Here is a 19,843-nt window from a genome sequence, read left to right on the forward strand (position 1 = left end):
ATCTCAGTTTAATCACATACTTCACTAGAAAATGTGACCAGAAATTTAAATGTGAAGTTTATTTTCTCAAGAATGAGATGCAGTGGGAGACAGCTAGGTTTTCTAAAGCAAGCTCACAGGCCGTGAAGACTGGCCTTCCAAACAATCTCTGTTTTGACTTTTTCTTTTTTTTCTCCAAGGTGTTCTGGAAAGGAGAGCATGTGGGAGCATAATAAAAATGAGTCATAAGGGGTGGAGGACCCCCCACCAGGGGACTGGCATTTAGAGATAAATAGACTGTGAGGAGGTCACTGAAATTGCATTTCCCCAGCCAAGTTCTCTTTTTGGTGGAGTAGCAATGTGAAATAAAACACAACACAATGGCTATGAATGATTATTTGTAGGGATAAACAGGACAGGAGACAGACTCTCCTGTGTTATGTTTTTCCCATTGCAGATTAATAAGAGAGGCAATTATCTAATAAAAAAATTTTACTGTTAATTGATACCAGTTAAGTACTACTATTGTTGGTACTATTAAGTACTATTAGTACTGAAGAGATTTATTTCATCTTCCACTGCTTGGAAATTTGACATCTTTCCTGGCTTCCATCTTGTCCCCAATTACAATCCACTACAAATGGGACAGCGACAAGAGCCACTTAATGTGTCACAACACTGTGAGGGAAGTGCTGGAAGTAGAGGCTTTTTAGAGAGTGGAGGGAAATACTGCAGCATGACAAGGATTACAGAATATTTTCTTTCTTTATCTTCTTTCTCCTTCCTTTTTCATAGAGGCTTATTTTGTTGTTTCTGGGTTTTTTTCCCTCATTTTTATGGCCAGAGTGTTATTCCTAAAGGTTGTGCTCTTTCTGGTTTATGGACCTGACTAACGGAATTGCTCTAAATAACATTTTGATCATGTAAGGTCACCCAGAGTGCTATACCTTTCCTTTAATGAGTCAGGTCTGGACCAGGCATTTCCCAGAATTGAGATGGTAATGAAGTCATTAGTTTCTTCCTACTTGAAGCCCTGGCTAGAAAGCAGAATTCTATGGGCAAAGTCTGAGTGGGCTTTTTTCATAAATCTCACACCCAGCTGAGCTGTAACACCTGTTACATTTTCCCAGGAGCTTGAGCCATAAGGCCATTTCCAATCTATTTGCTCTTCTTCTTCCACAGGACACTGACAAAGGCAGGGGTCCCTGTTTTCTAAGGCACTGCTAATTGAAAATCTCTGGCTGGTGCAAATGTGAACTCAGACCCACAAGAGTTCCAAATCAGGCCCCAATGATTATTTCCTCCTCTTTTTAAAAATAGCCTTTATAACACAGGTTATACAAGATTAATTTGTTCAAGGGAAAAAATAGTCATTGAACCCTTGCCCTCAATAAACTTTCACTTTCCATGCACAGTTTTTCTGTTTTTAGAGAAAGAAAAGGGGGGCGGATAATAAAACCCAGAGATCAGCTAATGCCACAAACTCCGTATGTGTGAGAATTGGAGGAAGGGGGTAGGGTGATATTAAAGTGTATTTGATTTGGCCGTGTGCATTTTAAATCCTCCCTGTTTTACTAATTGTGAACACAAGAACTGGGAATAAAATTGTATCTGACGATTGAGCCCATATAAAGTGGTGACAGTGGTCAAATTTAAAGGAAATCCTCTTTTCAAAAGCTCGATAATTAAAAGGAAGAAATTTTCCTGTCGGACTCTTGAAAAGAAAAGTGCATTCATCTCTGGAAAAGATGAGCATTTCTGGCCCTCATAACTGTCTGTGGGAAAGAAAAGTGTGGAAAGGAAGGAGAGGATTAGATGATCCAGCTATCGGGTCTCAGACAGCATTTGACAGGAAAGCAAATTAGAAATGAAGTTGATGTAAACAAATTCCCAGTTATTTATTCCTCTGGGAGTCTGAATACCTACAGGTTTGAATCTTGGAGTCAAAACTTTGAAACCTAGAAGTCCTAACAGTTCCCTGGGGTCCCTCCATCTGCCTGTTCACCACATCCCTCCAGAAAGCACAGCCTTTGAATTTCACACTGTGTTTCACTGGCATTTGGGGTTTGTTGATTAGCTGATTTGGGGTTTTGTTGTCAGTGTTGTTAGGTGCATTGCTTGTGGTTACTGGCACTGTTTGATAACCCACTGAATGAGACTTTAATAAGTCTCATTCTCGGGGCATAGTCTCATTTATATTTATATTCCTCATATTCTAATAATTGTGAAGATAGCCTTTGATAAGATTCCAGTTATGAAGGGAATAAGATATTAAAAAACTAAAATTTTAAGTAAACATCTAATGAACTCTATTCCTACAACATAAATTGTTCATTTCAATTGTGAAATTTGTACATAGTTCTAAATCAAATACTGAACAGAGCTGAGATGCTCAGAACTTTCAGCACTTTTTCACATAGTTCCTAAATCATGGAGGCATTCATTAAAAATACATTTGGATACTCTTTGATTAAAGAAGGGAGAAGTTCCTAATATATCACTGAGCTGAATGAAAAGTTTTTAAGTTGAATCACATGAAAATTGCCACTTTTTAGCAAGAGAAAAATGTTCAAGTATTTGCAATTTCATATTTTAATTTAAATACTATATAAGATAACATAAATATTCTGATTTGATTTTGTTACTGTTTAATATATTCTGGACAAAGGTAGCAGCAGTTATCCCCAGGAGGTGGACTGTGGGTAAATTTTAATCCACTTTTTTCTTTTGGCTTACATATATATTTTTTTACTTATTCTGGAATAAATCTCTCAACTTCCCCTCGAGCTCCAGGCTAAAACTGAACTTGAGAAAATGTTAGCCACTGCCTTTTGGCTGCTGTCAATCCTCACCCCAGTTCTCAGTCCACTGACACTCTTCAGGGTTGTCTCTCCCTACTCCTCCACTCCTACTTCACCAACTCTAACTCCATAAACTATGGGTTTGCTACTACACCAACTCTAAGGTCAAAGACCTTAGACAATTTAAGAACCAAAATAGATTAGTGTACAAATGTCCAATTGACCTTGATTTCTTTTTTTCCCACTGAAGTCTACTATAAATTCAATGCGTCACAATTTCACCCAAAGAATTTTATGTTGCTGACCACTGTCCTGACAGTTGAAGATAGGCTGGCCCAGAGGAAACATCATACAAAACAAAGACAGTCAACCAAAGTCTGTTGAGTCAATTTCCAGAAAAATTTTCTGATTCAGAGGGTCCTATCTTGCTGTTAAGAAGGACCAGTCACAATGATTCTAGTATGCATACCTTCTCCCACTTCCAGAAGTTTGGATTATTTCCAGACTGCTCCATCTCCTACCTACCATCTGCTCCTCTTCTTAAGGGAGTAATTTTCTGACTGCATTGAGTATAGCCAATTCTTTTTTTTCCCCCTCAAATTCTTTTATTGGTACAGTTTAGGTATACAATACGTTTACATTCATCATTGGGTGCTTGTACCTGTCCATGATGTATCTTGGTTCTTATTTTTTCCCCATTACCTGTGTGCCCTTCACCCCTCCACCCTTCCCTATTTACATAGAGTATAGCCAATTCTTACTCTTCCTTGCTCCTCTTGTATTTGGTTATCGATGTCCAAGAGAGGTGGACTTTACCATCCTATTTCTGCAATGGGCCCTGTCCCCTATTGCAAAATTTCCTTTGGATTTTAGTGCCTTATTTGACCCACTTTCTACTTTGAATGTGCTGATGAATATTGGTATCCATAGTCTTGTTAGAGCTCAAAATGTATTTTAATAGAAAATACTAAATTCTTTAGGCTGGCAATATTAATCTATATTGCTGGGGATTTAGCTCAGTGGTTCCGGTGCCTGCCTCACAACCCAAGGTCCCAAGTTCAATCCCAGGAACCAAAAAAAAAGAAAAAAATTAATCTATATTATAACTATGAAAATTGGGCAAAAGTAATATTAAATCCCAAGCTATTAAGGGAGACAGCAAGAAGTACGGGACCCAAAATTGCCAGTAAGTGAAGGGAACATTGCAGACTCCATACCAAGCTCTCTGTGACTTTGAGTATGTCACTTAACCTCTTTGGGCCTACGGGTCATCGTGTGGTAGATAAAAGATTTTCAAGAGGCAGAACATAGGTCTCTCTCTTTGTACCTTTGTTTGGCTCTCACCCCATTAATCCATAAATCCTCTTTGAATTCCTGTGTGATTCTGATGCAACATTGATTTTCTGCAATGAACAGTGGCCAACTTCCACCAGGCCTGCGAGTCTCACATTCCTGGGACCCCATAGCATCTTAAATTGCCTGGGGAACAGAGACTTTCCTTCTATTTCTTTACTATTTCCCAATGGTTCTCTTGTTTGTGGCACAGTGAGAATTCTGATCCTTGTGGATATCTTGGTGGGTGCAGGTAACCCTTCCGAATAAACTTCTCCTGCGAAGCACCAGGCAGGATTCAATTCTGCTGCGTCCACATGTCCCGCACCACAGTCAGGAATTTCCCAGGCCCTCAGTTTTTCCCAACTCCCCATCCAAACTGCACTTCTTGGGAGTAGGAATGGAAATTGATTAAGAATGCTGTCCAGAATCAAAAGGAGACGTTCTCTGTTTCAGGTAGTAAAAGTAAAAAGACAGGATGATCTTTGAATTCTCCTGGAGAAAAACTGAAATGTTCTTTATTAGTTGCTACAGTGTCCCCAGGAAAGCTTCCCTCTCCTTTTTTTATTTTTAAAATTTTTTTAGATAAGGGCTTCCCTTTTTCTTACACAGCTCCTTTAATACAAGTGAAAAAGTCCAAATTCCTCATGTGTTTAGCCTGAAAATCCCCTACACATTCCCACAAACTACTTCCTTTTCTCTCTTTTTAGCAAGACTCCCCTCTCTTTAATGAAGAGAAGTTCAGAGGGTTTTCCCATGAATAGATGGCAGGCACCTGGGAGTTATGAATTTTAAAGTGATCATTTTCTTTCAGCCATGCTGGACAATGGGCATCTCCTTTTGACTCACTTTCACAGCTTTGAGAGGCTCTCAGATCAGCCACATTCCAACCGGACTGGAGTCAGATCAGAGCTGCGCTGCACCGCATCAAGGTCTCACACAGAAAGACAAGGAGCAGATGGCCAGCACCGAGCTCTCCTCCCCCTTTCAGCATGCAAAGGCCCGCAATGTGGGAAAGCGTCCGCCCGGCATTGCCTATTGATCCCTGAATAGAACCACCGCATGCCACCAGCCTGTAGGTATGAACCTCTGTTAACAGATGGTGAGATCATTATGAGCAATTAATTCCTTTAATGTATCAGTGGGAACATGTTGGAGAGGATGATGCAAGCCCAGAGTGAATAGTGAACTCTGTCCTGGGGGAGCATGCAGGAACCACCTTGGGGGGCGCTGGGAAGAACTTCCCGGGCTGTGGCTGAGTCCCAGGCCGGAGGGGAGCTGGGAACAGAGTCCACAGAACCCAGGCGTGGTTTTCATTAACTGATTGTGAATCCTTCCCTTCCTTCATGATTAATGCCAGATTTATCTCTAGGTCATTTTCATAAACAAGAACCATCCAAAAACATAGAGACAAACAAAAACAATATTTGTCAGTAAGTCCAAGATGCATGGGAAATTGTCTCATAGAAATCTGTAGAGTATCTGGCCAGGGGTCCCTTTTCCTAAACACATCTATAGTCATAATAGTTCGAAATTTAAAATGAATGTTTCTCAACAAAGACAGGGAAAAAAGACACACACACACACACACACACACACACACACACAGCACATCCCCAGTATTGGAGCCTAAAGATGGGATGTTTGGATGCTTACCAATAGTTTTAAAATGAGGCATTTTTAAAAATAGAAATTTACATGTATAGAGAATTTGAGCAAATAATGCATCAAGTGATCCCCTCTCCTAGTCTGGAATAATTTTGAAATTTCATTAACAATATGAGAATGACCATCAGATTAGCTAGCCCACTAACTGGGAAAAATCATATATTGTTCTACGTACTGATTAATATGACAAGAAGATCCTTTTATCTGTTTGGTTACTTCTTTTTATCATATTTATTAGTGGGGGTGTTTTTCTTTCACAGAAAAAAGAAAAATCTTAGGCCAATGTATGGATCACTGGGTACCCCTTGGATTTTTAAGAAGAAAATACAGAAACAGGAAATACAGGCAACTATTCACTGAATTCATATTTAAATGACACTTTTTGCTTATAATTAAGACACTGGAGTAGTGTCTCTGTTCATGAAATTTACATAACTGTACAATAGCTTGCCTAAATGAACAGCAAATGGCAGTTAACCTTGAAGTGCATTATCTTAATTGAATAAATCTGGCTTTAATTCAATACATTAAAAACATAGAAATAATATTGCAAAAGACTTAAAAACAGACTTGTTATCCCCCATAAATACAGCATGGGATTGTTTACAGTTGTGTTGGAATGCTCGGACATTTTCCAATATGATTTTAGAACTCTAAAAGCATTCCAGTACACATTTACTGTTTTTCCATCATTGTTTCCAAAGCACATCAATGTCCCTTTCTGGAAATCATTGATGAGAATATCTGAATATTAAGTCAAAGCACATAAGCCTGCTTATTGAAGAGGGTTCTACCTCTGGACCTCCAATTTCCCCCAAATCAGTGTGTGATGTCTGGTCTTCCTTTTTCGCATTCTTTATCTTCAATCCATATCATGAGTGTCTTAAGAAAAAAAGACAGAAAAGACTAAGTAGAAGAAAATAGGGGGTTTTTTTCACAAGAAAGGCACATTCTCATTACTTTTCCATTTAAATCAGATTTACATGGATCATAAATCCCTTCAGCACAGGGGAACTGATAAAAGATGCTGAATTCTCCCCTCTCAAAGTTTGTTGCATTAATCAGAACCATCATATTTCAGTGATTATATAGTTAAGGAGAAGAAATCATGCAATATGTTTTTATTTGCATGAAATAAGTTAATGAGGCGTCACCTGTACCTTGTATCAGTTTGCTAAGGGAAAAAAGCAGGATAACACAGGTGTTCTGAAAGCATCATAGTAGATTTTATATGTTAATTTTAAAATTCTAAGCCTAAAATTATTTATCAGAATCCAGCAGTGCATATTGCTAAGGAACAGCAACACATACACACATACACAAATAAAAATCATTGTAAAGAAATTCTTGGTTTCTTGGCTAGCAGGAAAAAAAAAGGACCGTAATTCATTCCTTTCTCGTTCTCACAGTGTTCACTATTGTACCATCTGCAATATACAATGTACATGCTCAGCCATAACCCGTATGGGCTGGAAAAGAAGCATTCACACTGTGAATTACCATTTTTTCCCAGCATCGAGCTCTAGTCAAAGACAGCACAATAATAAACTAGAAGCTCCTTTGTCTGTTAAACATTGTTCTTCATTACTACATGAAAAGCAAATTGTCTTTGTATAGAGGAGGAGTGGCACACATGGCCATGGGACCGGGGGAGGGCGCGGCCTCTCCCTGATCACCTTGCGGCCACAGGGACCACTCCGCTCCCACCAGCCGCCCAACTCTGCCTTGGGAATCACTTCATCCACAGGCACCTGGTCCCAGTCCAGGAGACGTTGGATTAGGGACTCACTCATGGGGTGCTTTCACACTGACTATCACTTTACCATTTGGGGAAAAGTGAAGCTTACTTATCAGAGACATTCTTTTTCCCAGGGGCTAAATGAACTCAGCAAGTTATTGTAGGTTGTTTGGGTTCTTAAGAGCCAATGAAAAGCAAGCAAAGTAACAAAATGTTTAAAGCAGCAGATACTCATTTAATATGTACATGTATAGCTAGAAAATACATAGATTAGGCAAGAATTACTCATCCAAAGAAAGGCTCCTTGTAATGGAAATCAGCTACTTATAAGAAATTAATACTTATTTGAAGGCCTACCCCCTTTGGGGATATAATAAATTCCAACAAATTTACAAAATTAACTTGCTTTTAAAAACTTGCTAAATTAAATGGACGTGACTACCTCCTTCTTTGAAGGCCACTGAGCAAACTCAAATGCTTATTTGAAATCTCAAAGAAAATTGTTTCTTTGTGACATCTGGCTTAAACCATAAGGGATCACTTCCAGGGTGTTACTGGAGGTCTGCCAGGAAAGGTTGAGGGTAGCTGTGCTAGACATGAAGTGAGCAGCCCAAGTCAAGTCTATTAACTTTGCTGAACAGGGACTGGCTGGCTATGACACCTGAGAATCAGTTCAACCATCTTTCAGTTCATGTGTTTATTGTTAAAACATAGTCGATACCACAGGTAGTCAAACAATACAGTGAATGTTTAAAGATTAAACATTTATTACAGTAAAAAAACACATTGTCATGAATACCCCCTCACAATGTTCTAAATACTCCCTCTCTCTTCAGACACACTTATCCCATCATTCTTGGAAATATGTCTTTTAGTTTAATATGGTTTTTTTACCCATAAGTTTAAACATTCACTGTATTTTTAGATCAGAGACGCAAACTGCATTGGGGATGGGAGGGGAATGTCCAGAGACAAACTCTGGACATGAAACAGCTGTGTCTATATTGCTGGGTTTCAGACTGTAATTCTGAGATTGCTAGTTCTCCTCACTTGCCCGTGGGAATACTTGGCTCACTGAGTTATGAGACTTTCAAAACATCACATGTACAAAATAAAAACAACTTCATGTACAGGTGGTTTAGGTGCAGATTAACATTTGATTTTAATTTAGCAAATAAAAAACAAGAATTGCCAATGAATATGTCCATATTTGTTCTTTTATGAAAGATACAGCTTTTATTTTAAAAGCACTATGGTTGAAATGACAACTTGAGAAATTACACAATGTTTGTGAAGGTAAGCAGGATCATCCCTCTCAACTCAGAAATGCTGTCATTTTAGGACATTTCCCAGCTTCTAAACTTTATCTACTTGACCCAGAAATCAGCCATTGTCCTAGAACTCACAACTATATCCTATGCAACAAGAAGGCTGCCCATGTATTTTTACCATGTACCACGTGACTGACGGCCAGCTTTGACTTAGGCAGGCTCATCCTATCTAAACAAGACACTGAGGTCACTGGAGATGGAAAGGAATAATCTCAGTTCATGCCCATGAGAAAGGGATAAAAATACACAAGTCACATTGGAAACATCTGTCTTCAATCCCAAATTAAGGACTTTCCAGAGGAAGGGACAATTTGCAGATTGCATGATCTACACTCCAACTCCTACTATTTGTTCTTTTGCATTAAGTCTACCGATATGTAAAAAGATAACTAATGCTTTCTCTTTTTTTTATACTACTGCATTTCATTGAAAGTTTGGGTTCTGGCTTCCAAATTGTTACAACATATTTTGTTCTCTTGCTTGTAGGGAAGCATGTTGAACTTCCTGGCTGTGGATCTTCACATTAAGATCCTCTTTCCTTTTTTAAAATGTTTTATTAGCATATGTTTGTGATGCATATCAAATAAATGCATCATGGGGAATGGGTGTGTATACATATCACAACTTGATCCTTCTTACTTGCCCTTCCCCCCTCCCTGCCTTCTCTCATCATCTCTAGATCTCCTTCCCCTATTCATAGTTTATCTCCATTTCCTATCATCTATCTTTCATTCTGTTCTTTTTTTTTTTTTTTTTGATACCAGGGATCTGTCCCGGCCCGCGGGTAAGTCAACGGAGACCCTAGAGGGGGAGCGAGGATGAGAGGGGACAGGGGACACGAGAGATGGAGACAAGACAGGTTTCTGATCAAGTCTCGTTTATTGCAGAAGCTGTTACAACATATATACCGTAGGGCTAGAGGGGAGGAGCAAGAGGAGGGTACTGGGGCTACTTCCTTGTTGCCGGGTAGATTTGTAGCAGGCCCGGATATGTCCGTAAAAGGCACTCAAGATTTCCAGCGGGGGGGGGCAGGGCCCCCTACAGGTCCTCCCTTTTAAAATTATTTTTTAGAAAAGCGTCAGGAGAATCAAGCCTGCGGGGGCTGAGCCTGTCTTGGGTCAGAGCAACATACGTGTCTGCACCGTGCACCTTACCCGTCATCGGTTAACCAGAGAATCAAGGCTCTGGCACCTGTCTTAGGCGGCACACGAGGGCTCTCTCATTGCATGGCACGCTTGCTCAGTTGCCCGTCATTGGCTTGCCAGCCCGCTCACCAGGTGGGGCGAGAATTTTACACCGTGGCAGAGATGGAATCGGCCCATGTAGCGTATGTCCAGCCAACATCCTGACAGTAATTTACCGCTGATTTTGACGTACATCTTTGTCTCCACTATAGCTCCAGGGGAAATCACAACCTTACAAAATCAGAACTATCCGAGGACATTTTAGTTACTAAGATTAACATAGGTTAAAATACAAAGGGGAATACAAGGCTTTTAAATCATATCAGCCTGAACCTTTTATCTAAAAATCAAAGCGATTTCTACGTATAAGCATTGGTATCCATTGTATGCAGCAGCATGACAATAACAGACAAACACATACAATTGCAATGGCAAGAAACAATTGTTTTACCCATTGTAGGTTGGGTAGCCATGAGGTCAACCATTTAAATAGGTCTCCGCCATCCTCATTGTGCACCTTATTAGCCAGGTCTTTCAATTGTTTTATTGTATCATCGATTTTTTCTCCATTGTCAGTCAAATTAAAACAACACATATTTTTTATTTTTTCACAGCCCTGGTGATGAAAAAGCAACAAATAATCTATTGCTGCTCGATTATCCAAAATAGCTTGTCTTTGTTCCTGTAATTCTTGATTAATCAACGCCAGGGCGGTGGAGGTGGCATTCAATCCTTTTACCACTTTACAGGCTAATCTTCGTACTGCCGCTTCCGCGTGCACCCCGATGGACGGCAGAGCAACAAAAGACCCTATCATGACTAACACTTCTGCATCAGTCAATAGACCCACATCATCATTACATCCCGGGGCGGTGTACGGCGACCACCGTCTAATTCGATTAGGTACAATCAAATCAGTTCTGTCTGGTAATATCACAGCCAACCGACTCAAGCAACAACGAGTGTCACTCAAGTTGGCCGGAATGTAATTAAAAGTTTCCCTTTCACAAGTGTAAAACCAACCCATTGGCAAAGAGACATGGCAATTACTATACATAATTTCTTGTTCAACACGGCAGGACATGTTTTCCAAACGTTTAACTTGCAGACATTTAGTTGTACAATTTCTGTATACAGCACATTCGGTCTTATTAGACATAATTACCTTAGGTGAATATAATTTGACAGCATTCTTGGGCCTGCGACAAGTAGCAGATCCCCAATTGTAACTATCTGCATATGTGAGATTTTTTCCTGGGATATCTTTAAACAGAGTATAAGGCCGCAATGATTCCAATGGGGTACATACAGGAACGAGGCAACTTCCCAACATATAATGAAAGTTTACATCAGCACTTAGACAAAACTCAGACAAGTTGAGCGAGCCTGCCAACTGAATCCATATATTTTTCATGTGGTCTAACCCTTCTGAAGGCGACACCACCCATACCCTGGTCAGCAACATCAGGGGAACTAGGCATTTCCAGCTCATCCTATTCTTGTTTTCGGATCGTTCATTCAGCCAGATGTCCTTCATGAGTTCCCTCTTCATTGTGCGCCGGAGGTCCAAACTTTAAATGATGACGATGTTCCCTAAGATCACATGATATAAATTTTACTAAGGAGTCCCTTTGAGGAATTAAGACCAGAACAATATTTTCTGGGTGGCCACTTCTATATTCATCAAAGGGAGTTCCCATCTAAAAATCACTTTAATCTAATAAATTCCAGTGATACCTTGATCCAAGAGAAAAGCATATCTTTAACAAAATAACATCATCAATGTAACAATGGGTGAATATCCCTTAAAGAGAAAAGAACATTTTGAGCTCAATTACATGACCACAAACAACAAACACTAGACAAACATGTAAGACGGTGTAGAACATCAGGGTGCACCCAAACATTACTAGATAAGCTGAATTATATCCTTGCTCATTTTAAATTGAAATTGTGGGCGCCATTGTTAACTGATCAGGATTGGACAACGTCAGGTCATCGGCATCATCAGCACGCCCATCAACTTGTTTTACTAGGCGTTCTGGGAGCCATCTGGCTGACTTCATTTCCTTGGAGTAAATACACACCGATCCTCAGCCCCAGATAAGTACAGGATCCGGCCCGTGCCATGAGTGGTCCAGGGGGTCTTTCCACATCACCGAGGCAAATTGTCGTTGCGTCTCTGGTTGCCAGAAACGATTGGCTGCAGATAAACCTTTGGCATCCAAATTTAAGAAGTTAAGAATAAATAGTGCATGTGATATCAGGTTTCTAGGAGACCCCTTGGTAGGGTACCATTCCCCCTTTTTTATTTTGTCTAAAGTAATTTTGAGTGTGAGATTAGCCCTTTCTATAATGCCTTGTCCCTGTGGATTATATGGGATTCCCGTTATATGTGTTATTGTAAATTGTTTGTAAAATTTGGAGAAGCCAGAGCTGATATAGCCAGGACCATTATCTGTTTTAATTTGTTGTGGGCAGCCAAGCACTGAGAAGGCAGTGAGGAGATGAGCAATGACGTGTTTAGTAGCTTCCCCAGATTGCAGGGTGGCAAATATGAATCCACTATATGTATTAATGTTGACATGTATATATTTAAGATTTCCAAATTTAGGGTAATGTGTGATGTCCATTTGCCATAGGGCATTTGGAATCAAGCCACGAGGATTAACTCCCAGATGAGGTGTAGGAAGGTGCAGAGTGCACGTAGGGCAGGCCTTAACAATTTGTCTAGCTTGTTCTCTAGTAAGCTTATACATAAGGCGAAGCGTGTGAGCATTAAGATGATGGAATTGGTGTGCCTTCTGTGCTTGGTCAATCGGACTGGGGGCATCAGTATTTATTGAATAGGCAAAAGCCTGAGGTCTTGTGGCTAGGTCTGTTAAGCGGTTGCCCTCTGCAAGTGGGCCGGGTAGGTTAGAGTGGGCTCGAAGGTGCCCAATGAAAAAGGATTTGGATCGTTTTCTGATTAGATCTTGTAATTGGAGGAAAAGACCACCAGTCTGAGAGGCAAGTTTGATCAGTCCACATGTTTCTAATAAGGGAACAGATTGGGCAATGTAAGCACTGTCAGTAAAGAGATTAAAAGCTCGGGCAGGGAATGTAGAAAAGACCGCTATAACTGCCTGCAGCTCGGTTAATTGGGCCGAAGAGTGGGCGGTTTGGAACTGGGCAATGTTATCGTCCCACACATAGGCAGCCATTCCAGTGGAAGAACCGTCTGTAAAAACGGGTAGAGCCTCTGGCAGAGGAAAGCAAGAAGTGATCTTCGGGAAAATGAAGTCATGTCTGTTGGCAAAGTCAATAAGTTTGCTGGGAGGATAGTGGTTGTCCAATAACCCTGAATAAGAAGCAAGAGCAATTGGGCAGAAATCGGTGGTTTGTATAAGCCAATCGACCTGGTCCTTAGGGTAGGGTTGGATAATGACATCAGGTTTTTTTTCAAAGTACATCTTTCCATGGTCTCTGCCCAAGATAACTAGGTCTGCAACTGCAACATAATAGGGGTAAAAGACCCGCTTAGGGGAAACTGGGAGATGAACCCACAAAAGGGGAGCGGTTTGCCAAAAGACAGCAGTGGGAGAGAGGGAGGTTTTGCAGATGATATACTGTAAAGGAGAGTTATAATCCATAAAATTAATTGTTTGATTTTGAATGGCTTGTTCCACTGTACTGATGGCTTTGCGCCCCTCGGCAGTGAGCTGTCGAGGTGAAGTAGGGTGGTTATCACCTTGTAGGGTATCATAGAGAGGCTTCAGGTCATGTTTAGTGAGCTTTAAATAGGGCATAAGCCAATTAATGTCTCCTAGCAATTTTTGGAAGTCATTTAAAGTCTTAAGACCGTCCAGCCGCAAGGTGAGCTTCTGGGAGGAAATATGACGTCCCTTCATCTGAAATCCAAGGTAGTTATAAGGGTCTTTTAGTTGAACCTTATCAGGGGCAATCTGGAGGCCATGAGATTCAAGTGCCCGTCGAAGGTCAGCATAACAAGCTAAAACCTCACTTCCTAATTGCCCCGCTACAAGGATATCATCCATGTAATGGATAATATACATTTGAGGCCAATTGTCTCGGGTGGATTGGAGTGCCGCGGCTACAAATGACTGGCACAGGGTGGGACTATTGGCCATGCCTTGGGGCAGAACCAGCCACTGAAAGCGCTGCATTGGGGTACAGAAATTGGTCGCTGGAAGGCTAAATGCGAAGCGTTTTTGATCAGCAGGATGTAAGGGAATGGTGAAAAAGCAATCCTTTAAATCAATAATAATCTTGTAATACCCAAGGGGAATGGCTACCGGCGAAGGGAGACCAGGTTGTAAAGCTCCCATGAGTATCATGGTTTTATTAACTGCTCTAAGATCTTGTAAGAGTCTCCATTTTTCCGACCGTTTTTTAATGACAAAAATGGGAGTATTCCAAGGGGAGTGGCTAGGAATAATATGGCCAGCATGAAGCTGTTCCTGTACCAACTGTTGAGCTGCTGACAATTTCTCCTTAGAGAGGGGCCACTGATCGACCCACACTGGATCATCCGAGAGCCAGGTGATCTTTTCAGCATGGACCGCAGGAGTGTCAGCGACCCCTATGGAAAATGGCCCAACCCTGCTCGAGGGGGCCGAGGGACAGGCTCAATAGGGTGAGTAAGGCTAGTAGGGTGTTTTCCCAGCCCTGTTCCTGGAATGTACCCATTTTTAAACATCTGCATAGTGACAATTTTATTGGGGCTGGAAATAATTATCCCCATTTGTGATAGTAAGTCTCTTCCCCATAGATTAATAGGTAACCCTGAAATGATATAAGGTTGAATGGTGCCCTGATTACCATCTTGGTCTCTCCAGGTCAGATCTTTGGCACTTTGTTTAGGATTTTGACTCTGCCCTATACCCTTGAGATGGGTGAGGGTGTCCTTCAATGGCCACGCCTGAGGCCAATCCTCTCCCTTTATGATAGTTACATCGGCACCAGTGTCGACCAACCCAGAAAACTGTCTCCCATCTAACCACAAGGTCACGAGAGGCTTTTGTGCTGAAAGTATCTCTGACCAGTAAACATCAGATGAGCCGAATCTCTGGCTGCCTCGGGCGTTGTTTAGAGCCTTATTAGAGGTAGAGAGAAGGGGAAGGAGTAGCAATTGAGCAAATCTTTGGCCTGATTGAATGGTATTAATAACTTTGGGAGAAGAAACCATAACTTTAATTTCCCCAGAGTAGTCATTATCTATCACTCCTGGGTAAACCAACAGCCCATTTATGGTACTACTGCTTCGGCCTATTACGAGGCCAAAAGTCTCTCTAGGTAAGGGTCCAAAGACTCCTGTGGCGAGGGCCTGGACTCCCATTTCTGGGGTCAATACTGTGTGGGTGGTGGCACTGAGGTCCAATCCGGCACTTCCTTTTGTGGCTCTGATGAGGTCTGAAATGGATTGCTGTTTATTGGAGCAAAATTGAGCGCCCCGTAAATTTGTTTGGAGTTGGGGGCCTGGGGCTGGCCCCCTTTCCCGTTTCCCGAATTCGAATCCTTAAGAGGGGGAAGGGGTCGGCCCTGGGCATCAGTTTTGGATCGGCACTCACTCGCCCAATGCCTCCCCCGATTACATCGGGGGCAGGGCCCGGGGGGCGGAGCATTGGGGCCCTGCATTTTAGTGGTCGGGCATTCTCTAGCAAAATGGCCGGTGGCCCCACACCGGAAACACTTATTGCCGACGTGGCGTTGTAAAAATTGTTTGACTGTGAAGCCTTGCATGGCGGCCGCCATGGCAAGGCCCTGTTGGTAGGCGGCCCCAATCTCAGAACAAAGGCGAATGTAGCCGGAAAGGTCAGTTTTCTTTTTATAGGGGCGGATAGCGGCCTGACAGGCGGCATTGGCGTTCTCAAAAGCAAGCTGTTTAACAAAATCTGTCCCCGTCTCCGCGCTCCCAAAAATCCGGCCTGCCGCCGTGAGAAGGCGGTGGACAAAGTCCGCAAACGGCTCGTCCGGCCCCTGCCGGATATTAGTGAGGGAGGCACTCACGTCTCCTTTGGAAGGGAGTTTTTTCCAGGCCCTAGTGGCTGCGGTCTGAATCTGGGCATACAACCCCACGTCAAATTGCATTTGCTGGTCGTTAGCGGCGTAGGCCCCCTCCCCAAGAAGCATGTCAAGCACCCAACCATTCCCCGCCTGAGCATTGCGTCTAGCGGTCTCTCGACAATTCTCAACATACTCAGATTTCCATAATAAGTAGTCACCTCCTGCAAGGGTGGCACGGGCCAGAGTCTGCCAATCAATTGGGGTGAGCCAATTTTCTGCCACCGATTCTAGAATAGCCATGGTGTAAGGTGCAGTGGCCCCGTACTGAGCCGCAGCCGTTTTAAATTTTTTAATGACCTTAAAATCAAAACCACTGTGGTGTCTTCACGCCTGTCTCTGTGCGTCAGTAGTTTTAGTTACGGGAAAGGCTTCCGCATTTTTAAGTTTCAGGGATACTCCCGACCCGGATGGCACCCTAGGGGCCGCCCCTCTAACGGGGGGGTCGTGGCTTAAGTTTGTCTTCTCTACGGACATTTTTATGGGCTTTGCCTGTTCTTAAGCCTTCAAGCTGGGTAATAAGTTCTTGGTGTTCCTTTTCTAACCTTATCTGTTCTTTTAGAAATTCTATTTTGTCCCGGAGTTCCTTTTGGGGATCAACAACAGGACATGCCAGAGTGGGAGTGTCGGGGCCTGAAGAGATATAAGGAGGGGGGCACCCAGAGCCGCCCCGCAATGCTTCCCCCGCGGGCTCCTCCGACCCGGAGCCCTCTTGGGGCGGATCTGGGGGCGGAGGCGGGCCACGATAGGCTTGAAGGGAGGGATATAGGGGCGGAACCTTCCGCGAGGGTGGGGCTGTCCTAGAGGCGGTGGCGGAAAGCAAGGAAGCAGGGGTTCGGCGAGGCCCTGCCCTACAGGGCTTGGCAGGGTTCGTGGCCGTTTGGGGTTGGTCCGAAGGGACGTCATGTCCGTCGGGGGCGGGATCGTCATCACTGTCAAAGGACATCAAGTCCTCTTCTTTGTCTGACAAAGAAGTCGTGGTCTCAACGGGCCTGGGCCCCGGCGCCATATTGGCCCGGGAGACTGCGTCAGAATCACTGGCGGGTGTCAGCCCCTTACCATCTCGGAGAGCTACCTCCCCAGCCTGTATAGCCTGCGCCACCAGTGGATCCCTCGCTTTATGAGAAATAATATCATTAATCAAATTCCAATATGAGAACGCCGCAATCGGGACCTTCCCGGGTCCGCAAGTGGCATAATAATCCTGGAGAGCCTCCCCCACCTTTTTCCATCTCTCTTCGTCAATGGTTCCCTCAGCAGGGAACCAGGGACAGAGATGTTTAATAAAATCAAAAAATTTCAGCAATTGTTTGACTGTAACCTTTACCCCTCGTGCCTGTAATGTCTTCTTGAGACCTTGTACAAACAGTTCGTGCTGACTAATGCCCTGTCCCATAATCGCTGCTCAACTTACCGAGGTGCAAAAAGACGGCAGGTCCACGTCAATCGCAAGCCTCTTCTATGTCGAGTATGCTCTTTGTTCCTCAATCTTAATCTTAGGGCCCCTGAGCAGCGTCCTTCACTGGATCCCCCGTTCTCTGGCCCCACGTTGGGCGCCACTTGTCCCGGCCCGCGGGTAAGTCAACGGAGACCCTAGAGGGGGAGCGAGGATGAGAGGGGACAGGGGACACGAGAGATGGAGACAAGACAGGTTTCTGATCAAGTCTCGTTTATTGCAGAAGCTGTTACAACATATATACCGTAGGGCTAGAGGGGAGGAGCAAGAGGAGGGTACTGGGGCTACTTCCTTGTTGCCGGGTAGATTTGTAGCAGGCCCGGATATGTCCGTAAAAGGCACTCAAGATTTCCAGCGGGGGGGGGCAGGGCCCCCTACAGGGATCAAACTCGGGACCTTGTGCTTTCGAGGCAGGCAGTGGCACCACTGAGCTAAATCCCCGGCGTCATTCTGCTCTTTAAGTTTCTTATACTTTGGGCTTCTCTCATAAGAGAAACCATGTGATTTTTAACCTCCTATGTCTGATTTATTTCACTTAACATTTTGGACTCGTGATGCATCCATTTTCTACAAATGACTCAAATGTATCTTTCTTTATGGCTGAATAGTACTCCACTGTGTATATATATCACTTTTTAAATTTATCTGTTGATGGGCATATAAGCTGCTTCCAAGATTAGCTTTCATGAATTATGTGCTGTAAACATCCCTCTTTTGGATATTTTTTTCTTCCTCCCTCTTCATGGGCTCTTTCTCCACTGTTTCAAATATGCACATTCATTGGAACACTCATTCCCAACCATGGACAAGATTGGCCCCAGGGAAACAAAGCAGTGTCTGGAGTCACTTTCGGTTGTTACGCTGGGTGGAGGAATGAAACTGACTTATAGGGAAATCAGTGCCTAACATCCTACAGTACACAGGGTAGTTTCCTTGCCAGCCTCACAGCAAAAGAATTATCCATCTCAAAATACCAGTGCTTCCCATGTCAGGAAACTCTAGTCTAGAAAGAAAAACAAATAAAAACTATTTTATATCATTTTAGATGTCGTGACTCCCTCTATACCCTTTCCTTCATTGCTAAACTTTTCAAAAGATCTTTTCCACATTGATTTCTTACTGTGGTCTTCCTCCTTAATGTCTGCAGTTGGCTTGCCTTCCAAACAAGTTACTGCGACCCCCTTTGGAGTCACCAACCTCGTAAACTGTGGGATCTAAAATTCTAATGAACACTTTTCTGTTCTTATTTTATTTTGACATCTCCACTGCATTCAAACTGTTGATCATTTTCTCCTCGTAATTCTCTCATCTCTTGGCACCTGGACACTGTCCTCTTCAAGCCTTCACCACCCCCATCATCATCACCATCAGATTTCATACCTGCTAACGTCTTACAGGTCTGCTCTCTGGCCATTCTGCTCTCCATTTAGTTTGCCCACTCTACCCAAAGTAGAACAATCTGATCTATCTCCTAAACTTGCTTCTTTTCAGGAAATTTATTACTATTCAATATTATGTTGTAAATTTATTCCTAATTTGGTTGTTGTGTCTGCTCCTTCCACTCCCTCTTCTCCCAGAATGTGAGCTATATGACGGCAACAGTGCCTGTTGCATTCACATTTTGTTATAAGCACCCAGTGTACTTAGTAGCCATACATGCATATTCAGAAGAATGAGTGAAAGAACAGATGAGTAAATAAATGAACCAATGAACAAATGAGGAAAATATACACAAAATTCTTCTTAGCTGTAGGCACTGTGCTTAGCACAATATCCACCCAATCCTGACTGTTCTTTTCTTTTTCTTTCTTTTTTCCTTTCTTCCTTTCTTTTTTTTGTATGTTTGTTTTTGTTTCTGTTGTTTCAGTACTGGGTGTTGAACTCAATGTCTCCACACTGAACTACATACCCATCCTATTTTTAACTTTTTAAATTTTGAGACAGGGTCTTACTATGTTGCTAAATTGCTCAGGCTGGGCTCAAACTTGCAATTCTCCTGCCTCAGGTTCCCAGTATGCTGGAACTATAGATGTGCACAGCAAACTGTTACATATCTGATTTCCTAGCACTCTTCTTTGTCTCCTAAGCTGTGGCTCTGAGTTGGTACTCCTGTCTTCATGACCACTACTCTAAATCCCTTGATGCCTCCTCTTCCTCCTCTTGCTCCTCAGCTGCTACTAGATTTCCCCTTGGCAAGTTATCCCCTTGCTCTGCATTTGCCAAGCAGCAGGTCCTGGAACAAGAAAATTTAATTTTAACCCAAAATTCACATGGAATCTGATGCCATATAA

General features: G+C 42.7%; 1 protein-coding gene and 1 long non-coding RNA gene across 10 annotated transcripts in view; both read right to left on the minus strand.

Moving 5' to 3' along the window:
- LOC147826219 (uncharacterized) overlaps positions 1–19,843 on the minus strand; it is a 161,343-nt gene that overhangs the window by 78,168 nt on the left and 63,332 nt on the right. For 6 of the 9 annotated variants that reach the window (XR_015439338.1, XR_015439340.1, XR_015439335.1 and 3 more), the window contains one exon: positions 6,575–6,662. The exons of the other annotated variants lie outside the window; for them this stretch is intronic. This is a non-coding gene — a long non-coding RNA (uncharacterized LOC147826219). The remainder of the gene's footprint in view (positions 1–6,574; positions 6,663–19,843) is intronic. 9 annotated transcript variants of the gene reach the window in all.
- LOC147826220 (uncharacterized) lies at positions 9,710–17,917 on the minus strand. The gene is made up of 2 exons (XM_087181810.1): positions 17,511–17,917; positions 9,710–11,626 (listed from the first exon to the last, which is right to left on the minus strand). Exon 2 carries the CDS (start codon positions 11,583–11,585, stop codon positions 10,374–10,376), a length of 1,212 nt encoding a protein of 403 aa, XP_087037936.1. The 5' UTR covers positions 11,586–11,626; positions 17,511–17,917; the 3' UTR covers positions 9,710–10,373.

Source organism: Heterocephalus glaber, unplaced genomic scaffold (assembly GCF_053883595.1).
Source record: "Heterocephalus glaber isolate CG9 unplaced genomic scaffold, H.glaber_assembly_v1.0 deba00001472, whole genome shotgun sequence".
Lineage (NCBI taxonomy): Eukaryota > Metazoa > Chordata > Mammalia > Rodentia > Bathyergidae > Heterocephalus > Heterocephalus glaber.